Source organism: Phascolarctos cinereus, unplaced genomic scaffold (assembly GCF_003287225.1).
Source record: "Phascolarctos cinereus isolate Bilbo 61053 unplaced genomic scaffold, phaCin_HiC Scaffold_3;HRSCAF=262, whole genome shotgun sequence".
NCBI lineage: Eukaryota > Metazoa > Chordata > Mammalia > Diprotodontia > Phascolarctidae > Phascolarctos > Phascolarctos cinereus.
In genome coordinates, this window is record NW_027555736.1 from 165731196 (window position 1) to 165753248 (window position 22053).

General features: G+C 36.6%; 1 protein-coding gene across 1 annotated transcript in view; it reads left to right on the top strand.

The window, feature by feature from the left end:
- FBN1 (fibrillin 1) overlaps window positions 1-22053 on the top strand; it is a 302515-nt gene that overhangs the window by 203394 nt on the left and 77068 nt on the right. Inside the window, exons 20-31 of the mRNA XM_020976933.2 lie at window positions 1189-1308; window positions 1575-1712; window positions 2673-2723; window positions 5143-5268; window positions 7933-8163; window positions 10432-10557; window positions 10678-10806; window positions 11198-11323; window positions 11422-11547; window positions 13268-13390; window positions 16953-17078; window positions 18139-18264. Of these exons, the coding sequence (XP_020832592.1) occupies window positions 1189-1308; window positions 1575-1712; window positions 2673-2723; window positions 5143-5268; window positions 7933-8163; window positions 10432-10557; window positions 10678-10806; window positions 11198-11323; window positions 11422-11547; window positions 13268-13390; window positions 16953-17078; window positions 18139-18264 (1548 nt within the window). The remainder of the gene's footprint in view (window positions 1-1188; window positions 1309-1574; window positions 1713-2672; window positions 2724-5142; window positions 5269-7932; window positions 8164-10431; window positions 10558-10677; window positions 10807-11197; window positions 11324-11421; window positions 11548-13267; window positions 13391-16952; window positions 17079-18138; window positions 18265-22053) is intronic.

Consider the following 22053-nt stretch of genomic DNA (forward strand, 5'->3'; position numbering starts at 1 on the left):
TACTGAGATTACTGGTCCTACCACCAGCACAAAATATACATTAATTTTTTTTTAAACAAACCTTAACAGATAGGCTTTTGATAGCACTAATTTAATTTATGCCTAAAGGAAAAAGAAATAACAATGACTTTAGTCTTGTAGTTTACATAATTTACTCTTTCAGTTACCATTATATCATAAATTTTAGTTTTTGTGCATCATGGGGAAAGAAGTATATGAATTGTTTGGAATGTTGTTAGTGTTTTATGAAGATCAGCACTAGGACCCAGATCCACACAGCCTCTCTAGTCATCTAGCCAGGCTAGGGGGACTTGCCTCCCTTCAGTCCACACAATTCAGTCCTCTTTCACCTACTTTGAATAGAATTTCCTTTCACAACTGGAGTCCCCAAATACAGCTTAGACTGCCCTAGGATTCACTCATGAACATCCCCCTTTGAGTCATTCTTGCTTTGTTAACATTTCCCCCTTCTACAAGGTCACAGCTAATCCCTTTCTCTACTTCCACGCAGCCACTCAAACCAAACATTTTGGTTGACGTAACTTTTCACTTAACTACAAAATTAAGTGAGCCTCCAATTACTACTTGATATCCTAGGACAGTGGGAGGAGGTGCTACTTCACCATTACTGACAGCTATAAACCCTTTTCCCCTCAGTTTGGCTGTCTGTTCTTCAAAATGTATCATTACATTGACCTTGATATTCTTAAATCATTTAGCAGCATTTAATAATTAAAGATGGATTGGGGTCTGCAGTTTCATTGTTATAGGGAACTCAGATTAGAATGAGGAAACTGTCTACCAATGCAGGTGGTCACCTTTCTTCTGTTTGTAGTGTGAGAGAGCTGTATGTAGCACTCAGAAGTTAAATGATTTGCTTAGGGTCACATGACCAGTAGGGGAAGGACTTGCACCCTGATGTTCCTTGTGACAAAGCCAGGTCTTTATTCACTATACTATGCTACTTCTCAATGAAAGAACTGAAGATTTTGTTCTGGCCTCAAGGATTGAAATGAAGTTTAGGAACCTGGGTTAGATATGTACAAACGCAGTGCTTTGGACATTTCAGCTGACCTAGGAAAAGAATCATTTGAGCCTCCTTTATTGAGAACATAAGATGGCAAATGAAGTCATTCGTTCATCCCTGAAATTAGCTTTACCCACAATATAGATATATTTTTGTTTCAGATATTGATGAATGTGAATCAAGCCCTTGTGTTAATGGAGTATGCAAAAACACCCTGGGTTCCTTTGTTTGTGAATGTTCTTCTGAAAGTACTTTAGATACAACAAAAACTATATGCATAGGTATGTATTTATTTAAATATTATATTTATTTTTAATCATGTATTAAATGCATTTTAATGCCAATTTAACACCAAAAGGTGTCATTAATTATGTAGAAACTGAGATGTTATGATCATTATGATAATGCCAGCTGTATGTCAAACTATTTTTTATATGGTGGGAATTTTATGTAAATAAAGGTACCATGTTCAATTACATTTTTGATACATGAACCTAACTAAGTAGTATGTTTTAAAGTGTTTGAATCCTTCCCCTTTCCCATCCAGAAACAATTAAAGGCACTTGTTGGCAGAGTATTGTTGATGGAAGATGTGAAATCAATATCAATGGAGCCACACTGAAGTCACAGTGCTGTTCTTCACTGGGTGCTGCCTGGGGAAGCCCATGCACACCTTGTCAAATAGGTAAGAAAGATGACTTTATTTACTCCTTGGCCCCATTCTCTTTTATCACCTTTGTTCAGTGGCCAAAAGGCTAAACTCCTTTTGAAGAAGTTGATTTTCTCATTTTTTCTGTCCCATTCAGACAGGCAAGTGGACCTGAACTGTAGACCAGATGTGTCTGCATCAGACAGCTTGAGCACATGGGAAAGATAAATGGTCCTAAGAGCTTAAAAATAACAAATAGTTTGATTAGGAGCCAAAGCCTAGTATGGTGACATTATTTCAAGTTCTAATCTATACTTTATAGCTATAGATTATTGATCCCATTACCAATGGAAAAGTTTACCTAATCTATTCTCATAATGCTGTCATGTCGTTAATTTTGGCTTTGGTACACAGTTGAGAAAGAAGCATATGAATTGTTTTGAGGCCCCCTGAAGAAACTATAGATAGGTTTTAAAAAATCCTAGAGTTTGGGAAGAAATAGAATTAAGTGGCTGTAACTGCACTACAGGAAAATGTTTAATGTTAGCTGAAATTCTTTGATAAACTTGTTCATAATTTAAGTTTTTTGGTTTATTAAAGTTCTTGCTGTGTGAATTCTGAAGATTGTATAGTCTCTGTGTTCATCAGCATTTACCAAATTTTCCATGATATATTTAGAGTAATCCTATAGTATAGTTCATGTTTTTAGATTGGTTGCCATTGAGAAATCTGCAGCCATTTATTTGCTTAGACTTCAGTTTATCATGCTGTATTAAAGGTACCTCGGGGAATTGAGTGGGAGGCAAAGAGACTCATTTCATTATTAATCTTCCACCCCTATACAATCTCAGAAAATGCTTTTAAGTGATCTCAGACTTATTCATAGGAACAAAATTCAGTTCGTGTTCCAGTTGCTCTTTCATGTTTTGTACACTATGTCATAACCACAGAGTCTGGAGTTCAATATTCCAAATTTGTATATTTATTTTTTTACAGACCCAATATGTGCTAAGGGGTACTCAAGAATTAAAGGAACACAGTGTGAAGGTATTTATTGCTATTTGTAAACTGTACATTACTCTCCATGGGAAGAATGTTTGTGTTGACTGAATTGGCTAAGGTTGCCATGTAACTGTATAGTGCAAAATATGCAGTGAAAGAAAAGAACAATAAAAGGACAGATGTTGATTTCACAAGCCTTCATTCATTCAGCCTGCAGACACTTTTGCCAGTGTCAGAACATAGCAGCCAGAGAATAAGGAAACCTCAAAATGCGTTAGCCCCAACCTTAGTTTACAGTAACTACAGATTTCAAAACACTGTGTCTGAAGATGGGAACAAAAAGTAGTTTTTAAAAGAGGGGTGGAGAACATTTTTTGCTGTTATTGTGTTGTGTGGTCACACGCAAAAGTACACATAAAACCAAACAACATTATTCTTTTCATCCTCCCTATAAGTCTAGGTGGGCTTCTTCGGTCTTCTGTTCCACTCACACAAAATCCCAGATAGCCATAGGTCATCATGACTAACACAACCTGACATGACACAGCAGCTGAAATATTTTAAAAACAACAATTAGTCCCATATGTGGGACGAAAAGAAGGGTTTTTTTGTTAAAATAAAGAGGAACGCCACAACCCCCTCCCGAGATCTTGCCTTCCAAGTGATGACTGAATCCTTTGGCACTTCCCTAATCCAGACCCACTGTACATAACTTAAATGACCTCAACAGAACATTTCAGTGCATGTAAGTGACCAGAGAAAAAGAGAAGGTGACTCTCTACCTATTCCTGTTCACAAGGAAAAGCATAGGACATTTTTCAACATTCTTCTGTGGGGAAATTATTTTTCCAAGACATCAGGTCTTCATCATTTCTTTGATCAGTATTTAACTCGATAACATTGACAAGGACCCCATGTGGTCACAGGTCAGTGTCTTTCAAAAAGTGTTCTTTTTTCAACCAAGGTGCATGTCTTCCCCAAAGAGATTACAGATAATTCTACCAAAAAAGGGAATAATAGTGTATTTGGGATAAAATAAATGAACACAAACACTTGTTGATTTCCATTTCCCTTTCCTACCTGGAGTCGCTAAAGTCATCAGAAATAGTGATCCCATTTTCTAATTAGTAGGCAGTTACACCTTTTCCAGTGGTTTTCCAGCATTACTCTAAGGAGTCTCACTATCTGATATGTCTGTCCTGAAGGAATAAGACTGTGACTGGAGAAGGTATAGAATTAGATAGAAGAGGAAAATCTTTAGCTTCAGCTAATCAAATTTCACCATAAGTAAATTTTCTTTGTTTTCCTTACTCCCTAAACTGTAAGTACATTAAAGCAAATTTACTTTGATGTTTTGGGGTATTTTTCATTTTCTTTGTTCTCAGTGATTTCTCCATAAAGTGCCACAACTGTAGTTAGTCCAAGAATTAAGTTCAGATAATGGTTCCTGGGAAGTGTTTTGTTTCTTTCCTGACCGTTTAATTAACTGACATCTCCCACTCACCTTTCATACTTCTCATCTAGATCCTCAGAATGAAATAAATACCTTGAGAATCTTTTTCATCTCATTGAGAATATTCAAATTTAGGACATATTATTTTGAACTACAATATTGCTTCCTGATATCATTATTGCATGTTGTCTTTTAAGAATATATTAAAAACACTGGCTACTCTTCTTATTTCCACATGGTTTATACAGAATAATTCCCTTTTCTCCTTCATATCTTCTCACGAGTTGTTGGAAAGAACACTGGATTAGAAGTTAAGAGACCTAGGTTCTTATTACGACCTAGGCAAGTAATTTAATTTCTATAAACCTTAGTTTTTTCATCTTTAAATTAGAGATCATAATTCTGCCCTGTCTGCCTATACTAGTTCATTAATTTTTAAGCACTTAATATGAATACTGCATTAAGCAAGGTAGTATGGGAAATATAACTATAAAATAATCCACAGTCCCTTCCCTCAAGGCGCTTAGAGTTCAAAGTAACTCTTAGTATTATTGTGGAGTTCAGAGGTAACTATGTACATTTAAGCATTTTGTAAGCTATAAAGCCCTCTACAAAAAACTTACAATTCTGGCATGTTTAGTACTTTCTGATGTCAGGCAGCATGTAACACATTCTTATTTAAGAAGGCCTGCAAGGCTCTAAGAGCTATCCTTGAGAATTGTTGTTAGTTCCCTCATCCCTAAATTGAGAATTACTTAATTGCTTCATTTTATGACAATATTAGGAGCAGTTCCTGATTCAACACCATAGTGATTCCAAAGGAGTAGTCTTTTTGGCAGATTAATTTGTGTGCAGCTTAGAAGAGAAAGCCACTGGGGAATGGAGTTCGAGGGTAACCTAGTATGCCAGTGCTGGAAAGGGGTACCTTTTTTAAATAGAATGAAATACAATGATATTTTTGTGCAAATATGTTTTCCTGATTATGTTCTGGTTTTTTATTTTCACCTTCAGATATAAATGAATGTGTTGTATTCCCCGGAGTGTGCAAAAATGGCCATTGTGTCAACACTTTGGGATCATTTGTTTGCCAGTGCCCCAGTGGGATGACATTGGATCTCACTGGAAGAATTTGTCTTGGTATGTATTTGTTTCATCACTTCACACTTCATACCTCTTTTTACAGATTGCGAAATTTCATTGGTTCAAAGTACAGATAAATCTGAGAAAACCCCAAGAATTTTAATTCATAGTCACCTCCTGATAGTCTGGGCATATGAGATTTGGTCTCAAACTTCATTCTTTGCAATCAGAGAAGATATCCTATGAATTAGTAGAGAGGTTAGTCCTTTTGCTTGTGCAGTGCTACTTTATAGGAAACCATAGGTCATCTGAATCTGTACAAACCCTTTAAACCAACTTTAAGCATAAGCGGCAGAGGATCCTATGAACATCACCTAACCTACATGGGGTGCAGTGTGATTTGTGGCTAGCTGCTAAAGACAGACTGTTACTAGTAACAGTGACAAAAGATTGGGCAGGAAATCGTTATCAATACCAGTAGTAGTGATCCTCTGAACTCTGAATGCCCCCCCACCCCAGCATTTCCAGGGCCCTAACAAGAACAGTTTTAGAGAAATTATCACCGTTGCCCGAGTCACTGGTCCTCTGTGACATAGGAGCTGTGTCCAGATCTATAACATATCTGAAACCATATTATAATGAACAGAATCATATGGGGATTCTGCTGTATTTAATTAAAGGATTTGGATCACGTAAAAAGCACAGTGTGGTCTAGAGGATGGAATTTCGATAGTTGGAATCAAAAGCCTGAGGTTCCATTCATTGCTGAGGAAGGTCAGTTAATCCCATTCCAAACCCCAGTTTCTTAATCTATAATGAGCCTAAAGGCCTTAAGTGGAAGGGGCTCTGATGTGTATTTTGCGATTTATTTTTAAATTCTCCTTTTTAGTGGTAAAAACCTAAGTAAAGAATTGCCCAGGGGGCTGGGGCTTTAGAAAGCCCTATTTATATTAGCTAGAATTCAGATATTTAGATGAATGTTGGATACTAGTAGAGGCTGCCTGGAAAAGAAAGGGAACATCATTGTGATACTTTTATTTGTATATCTTTAAAATAAATGAATTCATTTCGTCTTCACCTTGACCTTGTAAGATGAGCAGGACAGGTATTACTATTCTTGTTTCTTCCAGAGGAAGAAACTGCAGCTCATAAATTCAGTGTCTTTCCTATGGTTGCTCAGTTGTTGAGTTGTGGAAGATGAACTAGAGTCCAGATCTCAGCCTCCTGGACCACAGCTCCCCGTGAATTTGGTTTTATAAATAAATAATGTTTCTTGTTTGTATTTAAAGATATGCACAACCTTTCCCATCTCCTTACACATGATTTCCTTATATACCTTCTGAGATCCAGACACACTGGATGATCTGCCTGCCTAGAATTCAGTCCTCCTGATGTCTGTCTCTGGTTGTCCTCACAAGTCGGCTCAAATGCCACCTCTCTAGAAGTCTCTCTTGATCTCTTCTGCTGCTAGTGCACTCATTCACACAGTTATCATTTATTAATTTTGTGTGTATTCTGTCTTGTCTCCTTCATTAGAAGGGAAGCTCCTTGAGGACAGGGATGATGTCACTTTTTTGTCTTTGCATCCCCATTGCTTCCCACAGTGCCTCATATGGAGAAGGTGCTGATTGATTGTCCACAGGAATGTGTGTGTCAGTGTAAGGGTTTGTGGAAAGTGATATGTGTAGGAGGGGAAAACGTGAATTTGGTTTGGCTTCTCATCCCTTCTTTCCCAGGGATGGCCCACATGGAACTGAAGCACCATTTATCTCTAGGTCCATCTCAGACTTTGCTTGCAAGTTCCCTGAGAGGGTCCTGTTGTAGTGGGCAGAGCCCTGGTCCTGTAGTTTGGAAGCTCTTGGCTCTAATCCTGCCTCGGAATTGACTAGTGGGTGACCCTGGGCAAGTCACTTAATCTGTCTGAACTGAGGTTTTCTCATCTGTAAAATGAGGGGATTAAAATTAATAACCTGTAACACCCCTTTCACCTCTAAATCTGTGGTCCCCTATAATTTATGACCTCTCCCTTTCCCATTTTCCACCCCTTCCCAGCCTTCAGAGAAATTTTCCTTTCTTTATCCTTCTCATTCTCAAAATACATGTGCCTCCAGTGAGTAGAAGGTGTTAGCGATAGCTTGAGACTGTCCTAGCATGCGTAAGTTATTTTCAGGCAAGTGAGTAGATAAACATCTGTTTGTGGGAATCAACAGTATACACATCTGTAGGAATGAGAAGCACTGAAATGAATTTTGTGAGGACAGCATAAAGTCCACTGAGTAGACAGAGGACAGAAGAGCTTTCTCTCTTGTTTGACAAATACAAAAGTGGTAATTTTGGATCAGGAAAGCAAAGGAACCTTCATGTACTAAAGACCTCCATTAACAAACCTGACCTCTTACTGGAAGGAGAAGTTTCAATTCAAGCCCATATGAATTTATTAAGCACTTAACTATGTGCAGAGCGCTGTGCTTACCTAAGTGGCAGTGGTTTTTAGCTTTGAAAATAATGCGAGGGGCAGCTAGGTGGCGCAGTGGATAGAGCACTGCTGAAGTCAGGAGGAGCTGAGTTCAAATTCAGCCTCAGACCAAACATTTGACACCTACTAGCTGTGTGACCCTGGGCAAGTCACTTAACCCCAATTGCCTAAAAATAAATAGATAAACAAATAAATAAATAAATAAATAATGTGGTATTTTGAACTTACTTTCATTCACTTGACAGATATCCGCCTAGAAACTTGCTACCTGAAACATGAGGATGAGGAATGTTCTTTGCCTGTTGCTGGCCGCCACCGGATGGATGCATGCTGCTGTTCTGTTGGGGCAGCCTGGGGCAGTGTAGAATGTGAGGAGTGTCCAGTGAGGAATACACCTGAGTATGATGCTCTTTGCCCTAGAGGGCCTGGATTTGCCACAAGAGGAGAGATTATAAATGGAAAACCTTTCTTCAAAGGTATAGTATTCATAAAGGTTGATTTAACTCAACAGCTGTAGTAATCCAGAACTAATTTGCCTTATCCAGTGGAAAGGAGATAATTGTTTATCCAACTTAACATTACCCAGAGTATCCTTGCTATATTCTCAGCACATGGTTTTGTATTGGCTATTCATTTTTATCCAGAATATCTTTAATGTTTGACTTTTAAAGAGGAACTGTTCTTCATTGTATCTAATAACTTCACTGAAACACAGAAATATACAAATGCCACCTCATTTGTTCAATTTACAAAAATTTATGTATTGTTTTGTTTAAGGCTAAGAACTAGTTTGGGACAAGAAGGGACATTACTCTCATTAAAATTGTTAGTCTTGTTCATTATTTTCTTAATGACTCTCCTAAATGTCTTTTAAGTAAATTCAAAGGAACTTAAATTGTCCCCCTTTAAAGGACTAAGATAAGTCATTGTCTCCAGGGAACAAGATGCTCTTGAGATTTAATCTGACTCTTCACCACCTGCCATGTCCTTCCCCATCCCTGCCAATATAACTGGTTATAAAGTAACAGTCAGAACTTAGATGTATATCTTGGACGCCAGGTGCTTCTTTTAGCAGTGCCTCCCTTGGGAGTGTGATACTGCCAGAAAAATCTAGGTAGCATGTAGAGCATACATTTTTTCTTTTTCTCACTTGTGCTACTTGGTTGAGTCTGGGAGACGTGGAGAAGGGAAGAGTATGGAATGGAACAAGCATTTATATAACACCTGCTATGTGCCAGGCACTGTGCTAAGTGTTTTGCAAATATTCATTTGATTCTCACAACCACCCTGCTAGGTAGGTGCTTTTATTCCTATTTTATAGTTGAGGAACTGAGGTAGGCAGAGATTATGTGACTTGCCCAGGGTCACACAGCTAGTAAATGTCTGAAGCGGGATTTGAACTGAGGTCCTCCTGACTCCAGGCCCAGCACTCTATTCACTGCACCACATAGGTGCCTGGATGCCATCTAAGAGATTAATGGAACCTCGATAGAATCAGATATTTTAAAAAGTAGAATTATCAGTCTTGTACATTTTATGTTAGTTATTGACATTTTTGTATGGCACCTTATTTGGAAAGCTTCCTTTTTTTAAAAGCATATAAAATTGCCATGAAAACAGCATTAAAATGGCACTTTATCCATGTACCCAATTGGTTGTCATATGTCTAGATTATAATCTGCATACTTTGGACTATATGAGGCAGCAGCTTAGAAGGTTCATTTAGATGTTCTATTGCATTTTCTTTTTTTAAATAGAGGAATTTTCTAAAATGCTAAGTTGAAATGGGCTAGACATGAATATGAGTCATGCTCCTCATGGACCACTAAACACTGTTCAAAATTATTATTGTCCAGTCTTTAATGTTCATGTTAAATGTTGTAAAACAGTCTTATAAGTAAAGAGAGCATTTGTTCAAATCTAATAAAATGAAATGTAATAGAAATAGGTGCCCTTCTACAATTGTTCAAAAAATTAACCTCACAAGTACAAGATGTAGAAGTATGATTAGATAGCAGTTCATCTGATAAAAGATTTTGGGGGTATAGTGAACTATAAGTTTAATATTAGTTAATAGAGTGATGTGGCAGTCAAAAAAGCTAATAGGCTCCTTTAGGCTGTATTAAAAAGGGCCTGAGTACATAAAATATTTTATTGCATTCTGGATCTTGCACTTTAGGAAGGACAATGATAAGATTGAGAGCATTCCAGACAGCAGCCAAGACAGTGGAGAACATTGAAAACATGTTATATGAGAATTGGTAGCAGGAACTGGTTATGTTTTAGTTTGGAGAAGGCTTAGGAGGGATATATTAACTATCTCCAAGTGTGTGAAGAGCTGCCACTGGGAAGAAGGATTATATTTATTCTGCTTGACTACAGAGGGTAGAATTGGAATCAAAGCATGGAAGTTTACAGAGACAGATTTTGGCTTAATTCAAAGAAAAGTTTCCTATCATACAGAGGTATCCAAAGCTGCAAAGGACTGCCTCAGGAGGAAATGGACTGTCTCTCATCAGAAGTCTTCTAAAAAAAAAAAAGAATATGACTGGTGGCTGAAGGTGGTTCTTATAAAGGGAATTCTTGTTTGGGTCCTGTCTAGGCTAAATAGCCCCTGAGGTACCTTCTACCTCTAAGGGTCAGGTATTGTGGTGTTACAAAAATTCTTTGGGCTTGAAATGATGCGCACTTTGAACTCCTCATGGGTTACTGAAATATTTTTCCATGTTAATTTTTTCCTAAAGATATAAATGAATGCAAGATGATTCCAAGTTTGTGTACCCATGGCAAGTGCAGAAATACCATCGGCAGCTTTAAATGTAGGTGTGACAATGGCTTTGCCCTTGATTCTGAAGAAAGGAACTGCACAGGTTAGTAAATTGAAGTTTAACTAGGAGGGATGTCTTTTAAAACATTTTTTGTCTGTTTAAAGTTCTCCAAGTAATTGAATTTGCCCTGATGTTTAATTGATGCCATTTGCATTTGCACAGATATTGATGAATGCCGGATATCTCCTGATCTGTGTGGTCAAGGCATCTGTGTGAACATCCCAGGGGACTTTAAATGCGAGTGCTTTGATGGATATGAAAGTGGATTTATGATGATGAAGAACTGCATGGGTATGTTCATGGCCATTTTCCACAAAACACTTTGACCCCTGACATTTGCTCTAAACCCACCCTGTTTCTCTCCTGTTTGTTCTTAGCACAGTTGCTGAAGTCAGGATCTATCAACAGAAGATGACTTAGCCAGTTGTGCCCACTGGGGCATGGGGAAACAAATAGAAAAAGAATAGCCAAGGAATTGAGCTTATGTGGCTGTGTGGTTGATGAAGGTGATAATACCAAGGCATTTGAGGGGTAAGGAAGCTGAGAGGACAGTTCTAGGTGTTTGGAGAATGAGATAAACAACCCAGCAAAAATCTAAGCACTGCAGAAGGGAAGGAAAAACAATTAGGGAAATGAGAAGAAATGACTGGCTCCATGGGTTTTTTATTTTCACATTTTACAGATATTGATGAATGTCAGAGAGACCCTCTTCTTTGTCGAGGTGGTACATGCCTGAATACAGAAGGAAGTTATCGATGTGAGTGCCCTCCTGGCCATCAAATGGCTCCCAATATCTCAGCCTGTATAGGTAAGGGCAACAGTTTCCCCTGCTGAGTTTGGTCTACCTATCTCTCAGAACCCAGAAGCATGATTGTTTTTATTCTCTTTTCTTCTTATTTTCAACAGACATCAATGAGTGTGATCTAAGCGTTAACCTCTGCCGAAATGGCCGCTGTGTGAACCTGATTGGGAAGTACCAGTGTGCCTGCAATCCAGGCTATCATTCCACACCTGATAAGTTGTTTTGTGTTGGTAAGCTCTAAAACCTGCCCAAGAAGTTCTCGCTTTCCCCAGCACTATGGAAATAGGCAGAATTCTGTTCCCTAAGCCAACTCATTTGTCTTAAACTTATGAAAAGTTATTTATAAATCCCTTTATACCTCACTAGTCTTTAGTTTCCTCACGTATAAAATGAGGTCAAATGTTTTAGACCTCTTCCAGCTCTAAATTCTCTGGTTCTTTGACCCATGAACCCGTGATCCTCTGATATTTCCATTACCTGTATCTTTTCAAAGAATCATTAGGGTGAAAAGGGAGCCTGGTATAGTGGATAGAAAGCTGACCTTGGAATCAGGAAGACCTGGGTTCAAGTGCTGTCTCTGGCAGATACTAAGTGTGACCCTAGGCAAGTCACTTAACCTCTCATTGCCTCTGCCAATTCTGAATTTAAAAGTTGCAGAAAATATGTTGTTCTGCATTAGTAGGGGAAGTTCCTCGCAGAATTCTTGCCATCAATTTGGTCAAGCTTGATTTAAAAAAAAAAAAGGTGAAATTTATAGACTGTTTCAAGCTCTAGTAAGGACCATTTGGGTCATACAAGTTTGAATAGTGTATGGTAGTTTATACATTACTTTATGCACACATGTCAGGTCAAAACAGCAAGCAATTTCTTAACATCTGCTCTGTCCCCAGCACTGTACAAGATGCCACAGCAGTAAAAAAGAAGCATAAAATGTAGTCTTTGCCTCCTTAGAGCTTATAGCCTAGAGCAGCAATTCTCCAAGTGTGTTCTACAGGGTCAAAACTATTTTCATAAAAATAAATATTTTAATTTCTAATATGGCAAATATCAGAAAGTATGACCTATATAAACAAAAGTTCTTTGGGTAGTCCTCAATAATTTCAAAGGGGTCCTGAAACCAGGATATTGGAAAACCACTTGCCTTGAGAGTCTTTTTTAGTTAAATATCTAGGTAAAACATTGAAGCATTTTGTTAGGGCTTAGCAAACCTTACTCTATTCTAATACTTATTTGTTATGAAACTATGTGTAAGTAACTTCGCCTTTATGAACCTCAGTTTCCTCGTGTGTAAAATAACAGTAATTTCCCTGCCAACCTCAGAGAGTTGTTTAAGGATCAGGTAGACTAATATATGGTGGAAAAGTGTTATAGTGCTTTCTATTATTATTGCTAGGGTATGCTGATTTTGAGTATGGAAATACATGCTAGGACTAGTACCAATTTGAGCTCTAGTCATGACAGTTTCTTTGAGAACTCCTCTTTGAATTAAGTGGTCCTGGGAAGACTTATAAAGACAGCACCATTGTTTTAACAAATGAACCCCAAAATCAAAGTGAACCTCAGAGGTTACTGCCAACTTTCGCCTGGTTTGGGTTGGAAACCATGCGGAACTGCCAAGTCTCACATGGTTTCCACCCGAAACCATAATTCAGCCCAAATTCTTCTGAAACATGGCCCAGGCCAACTAAGAACTCAGCCCAGGTTCTTGTAAAGGTTTGTAGACCTCAGCCAACCCCTCCATGGATCTGGACTGAATTTCAGGTTTGTAGCTGAATCTGTATCAAGGATCATTTTATCCAACTGTCCATTGCTGTAATTGAGAATTACTTCCAATGGTCCTAAATTTTATCCCTAGTTGGTGTATGTTGTCCATCTTTGCAAACCTTAAACATGGCCCATAATGGTTAAGTAAAGAAAAATGTAAAATTATCCTTTTTTCTTTTTTTCCAGATATTGATGAGTGTAGCATAATGAATGGGGGTTGTGACACCTTCTGCACCAACTCTGAAGGCAGTTATGAATGCAGCTGTCGACAGGGATTCGCACTTATGCCAGACCAGAGATCTTGCACTGGTAAAATTCCTTCTAACATGATATTGGGATTAAAATGGATAGAGAAAACAGATTTATTAATTAAAGTTAATCTTGTTTCAGGCTCCTGTCAGCTGCATCTAAGAAATGGGAAGAACATCAATGTTAAGAGTGTTATGTACTATTTGGCTAGCTCCTTTAAATGAAGTATAGGATGTAGGAGTGGCTATCTTTAGAGGCAGTAGGGAGTTTGGAAATGTTAATGCAGAGTCAGATAAAGCTTTTGGAGCTAAATGTGGATTAAAATTTGGGCAAATCACTTACCCTCTTTGCACCTCAGTGTCCTTAACAGTAAAGTGAAGGTGCTGGATTAGGGAGCCTCTAGGGTTCCCTCCAGCTCTAAATCTATGATTCCTTGACCTACTTTCAAATTGATGAGGTCTTCTTATGATCCAAACCTAATAAATATTTCAGCTGAACAGATAATTATTGTAGAAAAGATTTACTTTCTTTTCTACAATATGTCCATCATTTACTGTTACATTATTTCAGAAAGGATTGTGGTAAATCCATGTTGAATTAAATGGGACTCCTCTTAAATGACCCATACAGTTGGCCTCAGGATCAAAGGCACCATATTTCACAAAATAAGCTGAAAATATGCATATGACAAGTTGGAGAGATATCATTTATATGTTTTGGCGAGTCTAAGCACACTAAAGTTCAAAATCCCTTTTCAAGACTAGGATAAGTGCTCTTCAGAGCACCAAAGAATGCTCCAACCATGAGATTTTAAAGAACAGACAACCAAAGTATATCCTATGATGATTTAGTACAAATATCCATATCTACATGCTACCAAGCATCTAGCTGAAAAATGAAAATATTCACTAAGTTTTGCATGTTGCTTTTTCTACAATGTTGGGCTGTTTTTCCTCTGTGTGTTTTGCCTAATTTGAAATACCCAGTTGTAGAAGAGGAATTAAAATTTTTGCTTTTCCCAGACATCTGTGTTGTACAAAAATAACCAGTTCCTACATCAAAACCTTCCCTAAATCCCCACTGTGCCATATTTTGATATAAAGGCTCTCAAAAGCTTTGTCAGCTCTGGCAGTTCTTATCAAGCTGAAGAGACTGAGTACAGGCCCACTTACTGGCCACCTGTCTGTCCTGTGAGGACCGGTTTAGCTATGTTTAGAGAGGCTCATCACCAGAATCTTGGCCAATGGGTTATGAATTGTTTTTGGCCGTAGCAACTCACTAAGCTGTCTAAGGATGTGTAGAAGAATTATGATCTGTGTTGGCAGAATTAAATCATGGGTCATTTGAGGTATTTATATAAATACATCTAAACAAGATGAAATATGTTTAGATATTATAAAATCTGTAAGTCTTCATTTTATCTTTAGCTTTTAGGCATGCTAACCTTTTGAGTATTCCAAGAGTAGCCAGGTGTTCATTATCATTACTTAATCATTTATACTTTTTTGCATATTTAAAAATATGCAAAGTACAAGTTGGGAATGCTAATGCTAATGCAGAGTCAAATAAAGCTTCTTTGGAGCCTCAAATGCCTGCAGCTTATATTTAACATAGTAATAGTAGTATACTTGGAATTTTCCTGTAATAGTTGAGATGCAAAGAAGAAAGCATCGAGGTAAAACAAACATCAAACTATATATAATTATCATATAGATTGAACAAGTAAATGGCCATTTAGAGAAATCTGCAGTGAGCTATGATTCTTAATTTGTCCTCAAAATATTTTCAGATTTGTGATTTGTTGTAATTCTTAAACCTTACCTTAATGGGAAAGTTGTTTTGGGGGGGAAATGCACTTCATTTAAGGTTAAGGATTCTTAAGCTCAATAGCATAGAAAAGCTGATAGCTCCATTGACTGATCAAAGAATATTTGCTTCCATATCACAAACTAAAATTACATTTGTTTGGTGAAAATCACTGATTACAGATGTGTAGAACAAAAACTTAAAAATGAAAAATGGGCTTAGACATTTTTTATCTGAGGTGGGTTTTGCATCAGAACAAAGATAACTTTACAAAACCTTAATGTAATATTTCCTAATCTCATGGCCATGGTTTAGTCTTTATAACCTCAGTAAGAAACAGAATGGCTAGAATAAAATTTGGAGTTAAAAGTTATTAGACTCTTAAACTATTACACTCAAACTATTGGTTTCATTATGAGAACACTAATGTGAGATAGAGTAAGTCTCAGCTATTCTTAAAGAGGATTCGGAATCATTTGGCATTGTAGGTCTATTAGAGTATGTATCTTGAAAATATAATCAATATATAGAAGATAATTAGTATACAGTTTTGATGTTTGCAACTACAAGAAAGTTCATTGATATATATTCCATCCTCAGCCTTTCTTGTAGCCAAAAAATTTATCACTTGTTGAACAAACATTTGAGCATGTGAAAAACTTAGCTTGACTGGTCCTGTGAGAATAAATATGGTCTATTATCCAGCTTCCACTAAAAGCATCATCAGAGCGGTATAGGAACTTGCAGAATTTGTACTCCACTGGCATTGCCTTAGAGAAATTCAGGGTTACCTTCCCACCATAATGAAGCATCTTAGTAGAGTAAAGGGAAATGGTTCTTAGAACTTTTTAAAGGGATAAATGCAGATAGGAGATAATTTTGCTAATAGTAATATAACAAAATTTTAACGGAGTGCAAGAGCTGTCTAGTGTCACAGCTGATATTAATGCTAATGACATGATAAAAATTCCTTCGTTTTTTTGTCCAGAACCTTTAATCTGCTTTGGATTTTAGATAAAACTTCATTTGCACCTGAAAGATTTCAATGGACTGCAAGCTCATTAGGAGTCAACTGCAGCCCCCAACCCACCCCCCAAAAAAAGGAAAAAAGGAAGAAAGAAAAGGGGAAAAAAAGCTAATATGACTTTGGTCTGCATTGAGAGGCACAGGTTCCAGAAATACGTAGGGCACAGTTCTGCTGTACTGTGCCGTGTTCAGACTACAGCTAAACTATTATGTTCAGTTTTGAGCACCATATTTTAAGAAGGATGTTGATAAGCTGGAAAGTATCCAGGGAAGGTTAACTAGGATAGTGAAATGTCATGAGTTTCATGACAGTTGGTTGAAGGAACTGAGGATATTTAGCCTGAAGAAGGGAATACTTGGGATGGGGCAGAGGGAAGGAATAATAGCCTATCTTAAAGTATTGAAGGTCAAGCACAGGCAAGATGAATTAGTCTTATTCTGCTTGCCTCAGAGGACAGAATTAGGAGAAATGTCTAGAAATTGTAAAAAAGGAAAATCTAAATTTGATGTGAGGAAAAACAACAGAATGTGTTACATTGTCAGGGAGTGAATTCACACTCACAGTAGGTATTCAAGCAAAGTCTGGATGAAAGTTTGCCATATATATTGTTCAAAAGATTCTTTTTCAGTTATAGTTTTGTACTAGATAGCTATTGAAGTCTTTTCTAAGTCTGAAATTCTAGGATTGATTTCTGTGATGTAAGACAATGGTCTTGGATTTGTTATGATTTTATCTACTTCATAATGAAACATACACAATTTCAGTTTTGTGTTTTTACTTCCTTTGTAGACATTGACGAGTGTGAAGATAACCCTAATATTTGTGATGGAGGTCAGTGCACAAACATACCTGGAGAGTATAGGTGCCTGTGCTTTGATGGGTTCATGGCATCCGAGGACATGAAGACCTGTGTAGGTAAGTCAAAAGGACCAATGTTTTAATCAGTCTAGTCACTCACAAGTTTAGTCAGCTAAGCAAAGAAAGTGGGTAATACCATTTTTATAACAAGTTATCAAGAGGAAAGTAAAGGATATTTAGGGTATATTCTTTATTTTTGAAATTGATGTCATGATGGGCAAGTACTGTTTTCTTCACATTCTTGTCAGACCCAGAATTCTGAACTTGATGGAAATATAGTTTGACCTAGTGCTGTGAAATGCCCTTTATAAGTTATTTTTGTCACCTTAACCCTTTGCATTGTGGCTTAAATGAGAGCTTTTGTTAAGCACAACTAAGTTGTTTTTCTGGGAGAAGGATAATGGGAACTGGTTGATGAATATGCCATTTTTTAAATTCTCTTAACAGAACAGTTGTTATTTTTTTTTAAATAGCTGTTTTAAATTATTTAAAAAACAATCGTCTTACCCTCTTAACAGAATAGTTGATTTCTTAACAAAAATCCTACAGATTAAAAAATAATAATAAGGAAAATGTAAAAATAATTTATCAGTATGGGAAAGAGATAGAGTCAATAAGAGGTAGATGCCATAACTGAGCTAGATAGGCAGAGTGCAGTCTTTCAGTGAATAAATATCATTGAAAACTGCCTATTTTGTGTTGTATAAATAAAAACAAGTGACAACTTGAATTTTTCACTATTTCATCAGTCAAGTGACCTTAGGAAGAGTCAAGAAAGCTTAAAATGATCTTCCAGATAGCTAGTTGTCCAGGGCTAGTATTCTATACTATAGTGGGCCTATAGTCAAGAATGTTATGTCATTTTTATATCCTTTTGTTGCCTGACAGACAACTCATCAAATTTCTGTACATATTCTTATGAATGATAGATAGGAAGCTGCTAAGTAAATATGAATTAGTATCTTAAAACTTAATAATATTCAAATTGTTGTGAAAAATACTTAAATATTTTTGGTTTAAGGTATATGTTTATCACAGTGACTTTGTCTCAGGGGGTAACTCTAACAATATCATGTGAAAAATTCTTTATGAATATCACTGTTAAAATGTTTTCCAGATGTTAATGAATGTGACCTTAATCCAAACATTTGTCTGAGTGGCACCTGTGAGAACACGAAAGGCTCATTCATCTGCCACTGTGACATGGGATATTCAGGCAAAAAAGGAACAACGGGCTGTACAGGTATGTTATAAAATGTGAATAATAAACTATTAAGTGGCTGAGATAGCAACTTTTGTTAGTGTGTTTGTGATTCATCCTGAATTTAAATTCCATTCAGTAAACATTTATTAAGTGTCTGCCTTGTTTAAAGAGCTCTGTTAGGTGCTGGGGAAAAAAATTACAAAAATGAAGCTATCCTTGGACTCATGGGGGTTACATTCTACTTTAACATCTATTAAAATATAAATTAGAACATCCTGAATTACTATAAACCTTAATGCAGCCTCCGTGAGTTCAGAATTTGTGATCCATTTGGATAGAATTTAGAGCTAAAAGTTTTCTGACTTAGCTATTTCAAAAAGGTATGTGAGACAAATGAAAGGCAGAAATGAGGCTGCATTGCAGAAGATTTGTTGTTCAGCTGTCTGGCAGTAATGTATGTTAAAAGCTATTTGGAATCATTTATTTGCAGACTTTTGCTGTGTTTGCAAACTATCAGTTCCTTTACCTCTTCATAATAACAATAGCTCACATTATATGATACTTTTATGTTCACTGAAGTCATTCCTCACAGTCCTGGGAGGTAGGTTGTGAAGTATGGTTATACCTATTTTATAGTGGATGAGAAAACTGAGGCTCACGAAGGGGAAAGTGGCTTGCTGGAAGTCATGCAAATAGTTAAGTATATGAATTGGAATATATATGGGTCTGTGTCTAAGAGTCTTTCTATATTCCATGCCACCTTTCATTAAAGCAGATTCCTGAAGGCCCCTATTTTCAGCAGCTGTTTAGCTTAGTTTGTTATGTAACTGAAAAGTAACAAAAAGTTATTTTCAAAAAACACCAAAATGCTTTTCACCTCTTTAGACCAGTTTCTCTCCCAAATTGTTTGAATTAATGAGGTTTTACTGCATTAACTTGCTTTAGCCTAATTCATCCAGTGTTCATTGAACCTAAATAATCTTATGAATAAGCTGGTTTCAGACTCTAGAGTTGTATTTGTTTTATGCCATCACCTAATAACATGCATAAAAAATTATTTAAAATGCTTATTAAGGGCTTTCTCTCTCCGTGTGTGTGTGTGTGTGTGTGTGTGTGTGTGTGTGTGTGTGTGTGTGTGTATGTATGACACACATATACATTTATTAATGGGAAAGCACTATTTTTAAATGGTGATATTTTATGGACCTTTGGCTAATACTTTTAAGCATGGAGAAATATTAAATTGAGATAAAATAATAAAATTTTACTGTAGTTACCTATATTTTAATATAATAGAAAAAAACATGTAACATAACATAATTTTAAAGCATAATGGAGCCCATGCTGGGTTTGAATTAGGTAACTGTATACTTTATTTTCAAATAACATACATCTATTCCAAAAGCTAGTTTGGCAAGCTCTCATGGCTTGAAACGAACTCTAAAATATTTGCAGCTTGGCAAAGTGGTGAATGTACAGATACCTAACTTAATTATATCAAAATATTTCAGCACAGCCCAAATTTACATTGTTATTTCAAACTGGCCAAGAATGCTAAGGTTCAAGCTTGTAGATGCACAGGATAATGACATTAATAATATATTGTATTAAGAACCACAGATCCTGGCCAAATGACGAACTTAGGCAGAAAGATGAAGTCTCTTTGACACTCACTCAGTTTTATTCAGTGACATTTAGTTCTGCATCTTTTTTGACTGACTGATTTAAATTTTTTGAGATGTGCCAGACGCTGTTCAGAAAGTATGTAGATTCTTTCCTTCTAACCAACAAAACAGGTACATACAGTCCTCTTTATATGTTTTGGTTGTTCGGATTTTATTTTGTATCTTCCAGTATAAATACAGGCTATTGGGAAAGGAGTTGGTGGTCTGGCAGTAATGAATTGAGAAAAGTGGGTCATAACAGTGTTTTACTTTACTCAGTGCCTGGCCAGTTTAAGGACTTGGATCAAGTGAGCTGACTGAAATTTAGCCCAAGTTAGAGGATATTGATGTTTATAGATAGAAGAAAAAACTGGAGAGTATGGTGAGGAAGTCTTTAAGCAGTGGGATCTTTGGAAATCTGTGCTTCCAATTCTTGCCCATGCATATATCTGGGTTGATTTTTAAAATTTCCTCAGCCTATAAGGTAAAAAGCTAAAGCTGATTTTTTGAGGAATTTTAATAGGGTTTCTATTGATAAATTTTTTAATGAAAATGATGCATTTGACTGGTGTCAGCATTCAAGCCATTTAAAAATAAGCATGCAAATTTTTTAGCTTAAATATTATTGATACCTTTTGTTCCTTTTCCCAGTAAGCCAGTCCTTATAGCAATGATTAAAAAATAAAGAAGGAAAAAAAAGGTTCAGCAAAATCAGTAGACGTATTAGTCACATATGATAGTATTTGCATTATTCCACGGAAGGTAGAATATTTAAACTGGGATAAATTTAATGCCAGCATGTGCTGGGATAACTTGGAAGAATATACAATGAAGTTAGATTTTATGGTATATAAAAAGGCCCCTGTTAAGTGTGGCATCCAGATCTAAGATTTCAGCAGTATAGGCAACTTGCCGTGTGGGAATTCCCTCTACCAATGCAAATTTCCACTATGCAGTTTGACAATTCAGCTGAAACTTAGTTTCTTAAAGAGGTTCCTAGAGGTTAACTTGTCCATCATCGCATAGCCAGTATCTGTCTGAGGCAGGATTTGAACCCAGGTCTGTTTGACTGCAAGTCCAGGCCTCTATCCACTAGGTTCTTGAAATGTATGTTTTACATAAATTTAGTTTACATAGATGCTAAGAATGTAAAGGCTGGATGGAGTTTTACATTGTGTGTTGGATGAAGCCTTACCAGTTGTACATTAGTAACAGCTGCTTTTTACTGATGTGTACAGAGACATGTGAATAGATCTAAATCCAGGACATTCTTTATCCTTCCCTAAGGACCAGCATTTCATTATTTCTCTTTTTCCCTCTAAAAGCGCAGCCTATGATTAAGTTTCAGTTTGATAGAATTCAGACAGCCCTTTAGCAGACTCCGTAACACAGTGACTGCTTAGCTTTCCATGCTATGAGACACTCTGGTCTAATGGTTAAACCAGGTTAGACTTAGGTTTTATTTCTAGTTGGCTCATAACCTTCTACAAATAACCAAGGTGTTCTGTACCTCAGTTTTCCTAATTGTAAACTTGTGGAAGTGATTTTTAGATGTTCCTCACCGTGATTTTTTTTTTTAGGATATATAAGTTCATGTGAAAAGTGTTTGGTTTTTTAGAATAGGGGAGCTCTGTTAATTCCACTGCTGACAAATATTTAGTGGTCTGGAGGTTCGGAACATTTTCTGTGCTATGTACTCCTTTGCTGGTCTGGTGATACCTATGGACCCCTTCTCAGAATAGTGTTTTTAAATGTATAAAATAAAATATATAGGATTACGAAGGAAACCAATTATATTGAAATAGTTATCAAAATATTTTTAAAATCCAAGTTCACAGACTTTAACTTAAGAACCCCTGTTTAACTAAAGGAGTATTTGATCTAAAAGCCAGAATTGGAAAAGCATTAAATAGAATTTAAAATGATTTTTTGAAATGGGGTAGTTAAAAAAAATTAGGAGATCTAGGTTTCTTTTGGCTGTGCTCCTGCTTGTTAAATTAAAAGTAGGGTAATTCACAGCTTATAATATGGTCAAATTTTCTTAGTGAAGGCCACGTTAAAGACAAGTGTTTATAATTTTCTAGGCAACAAGTATAAATACTGATAGTGGTCACTCCTAATTGGGAATAATAAACCAGCTATGTATAAAATAACATCAAAGAGC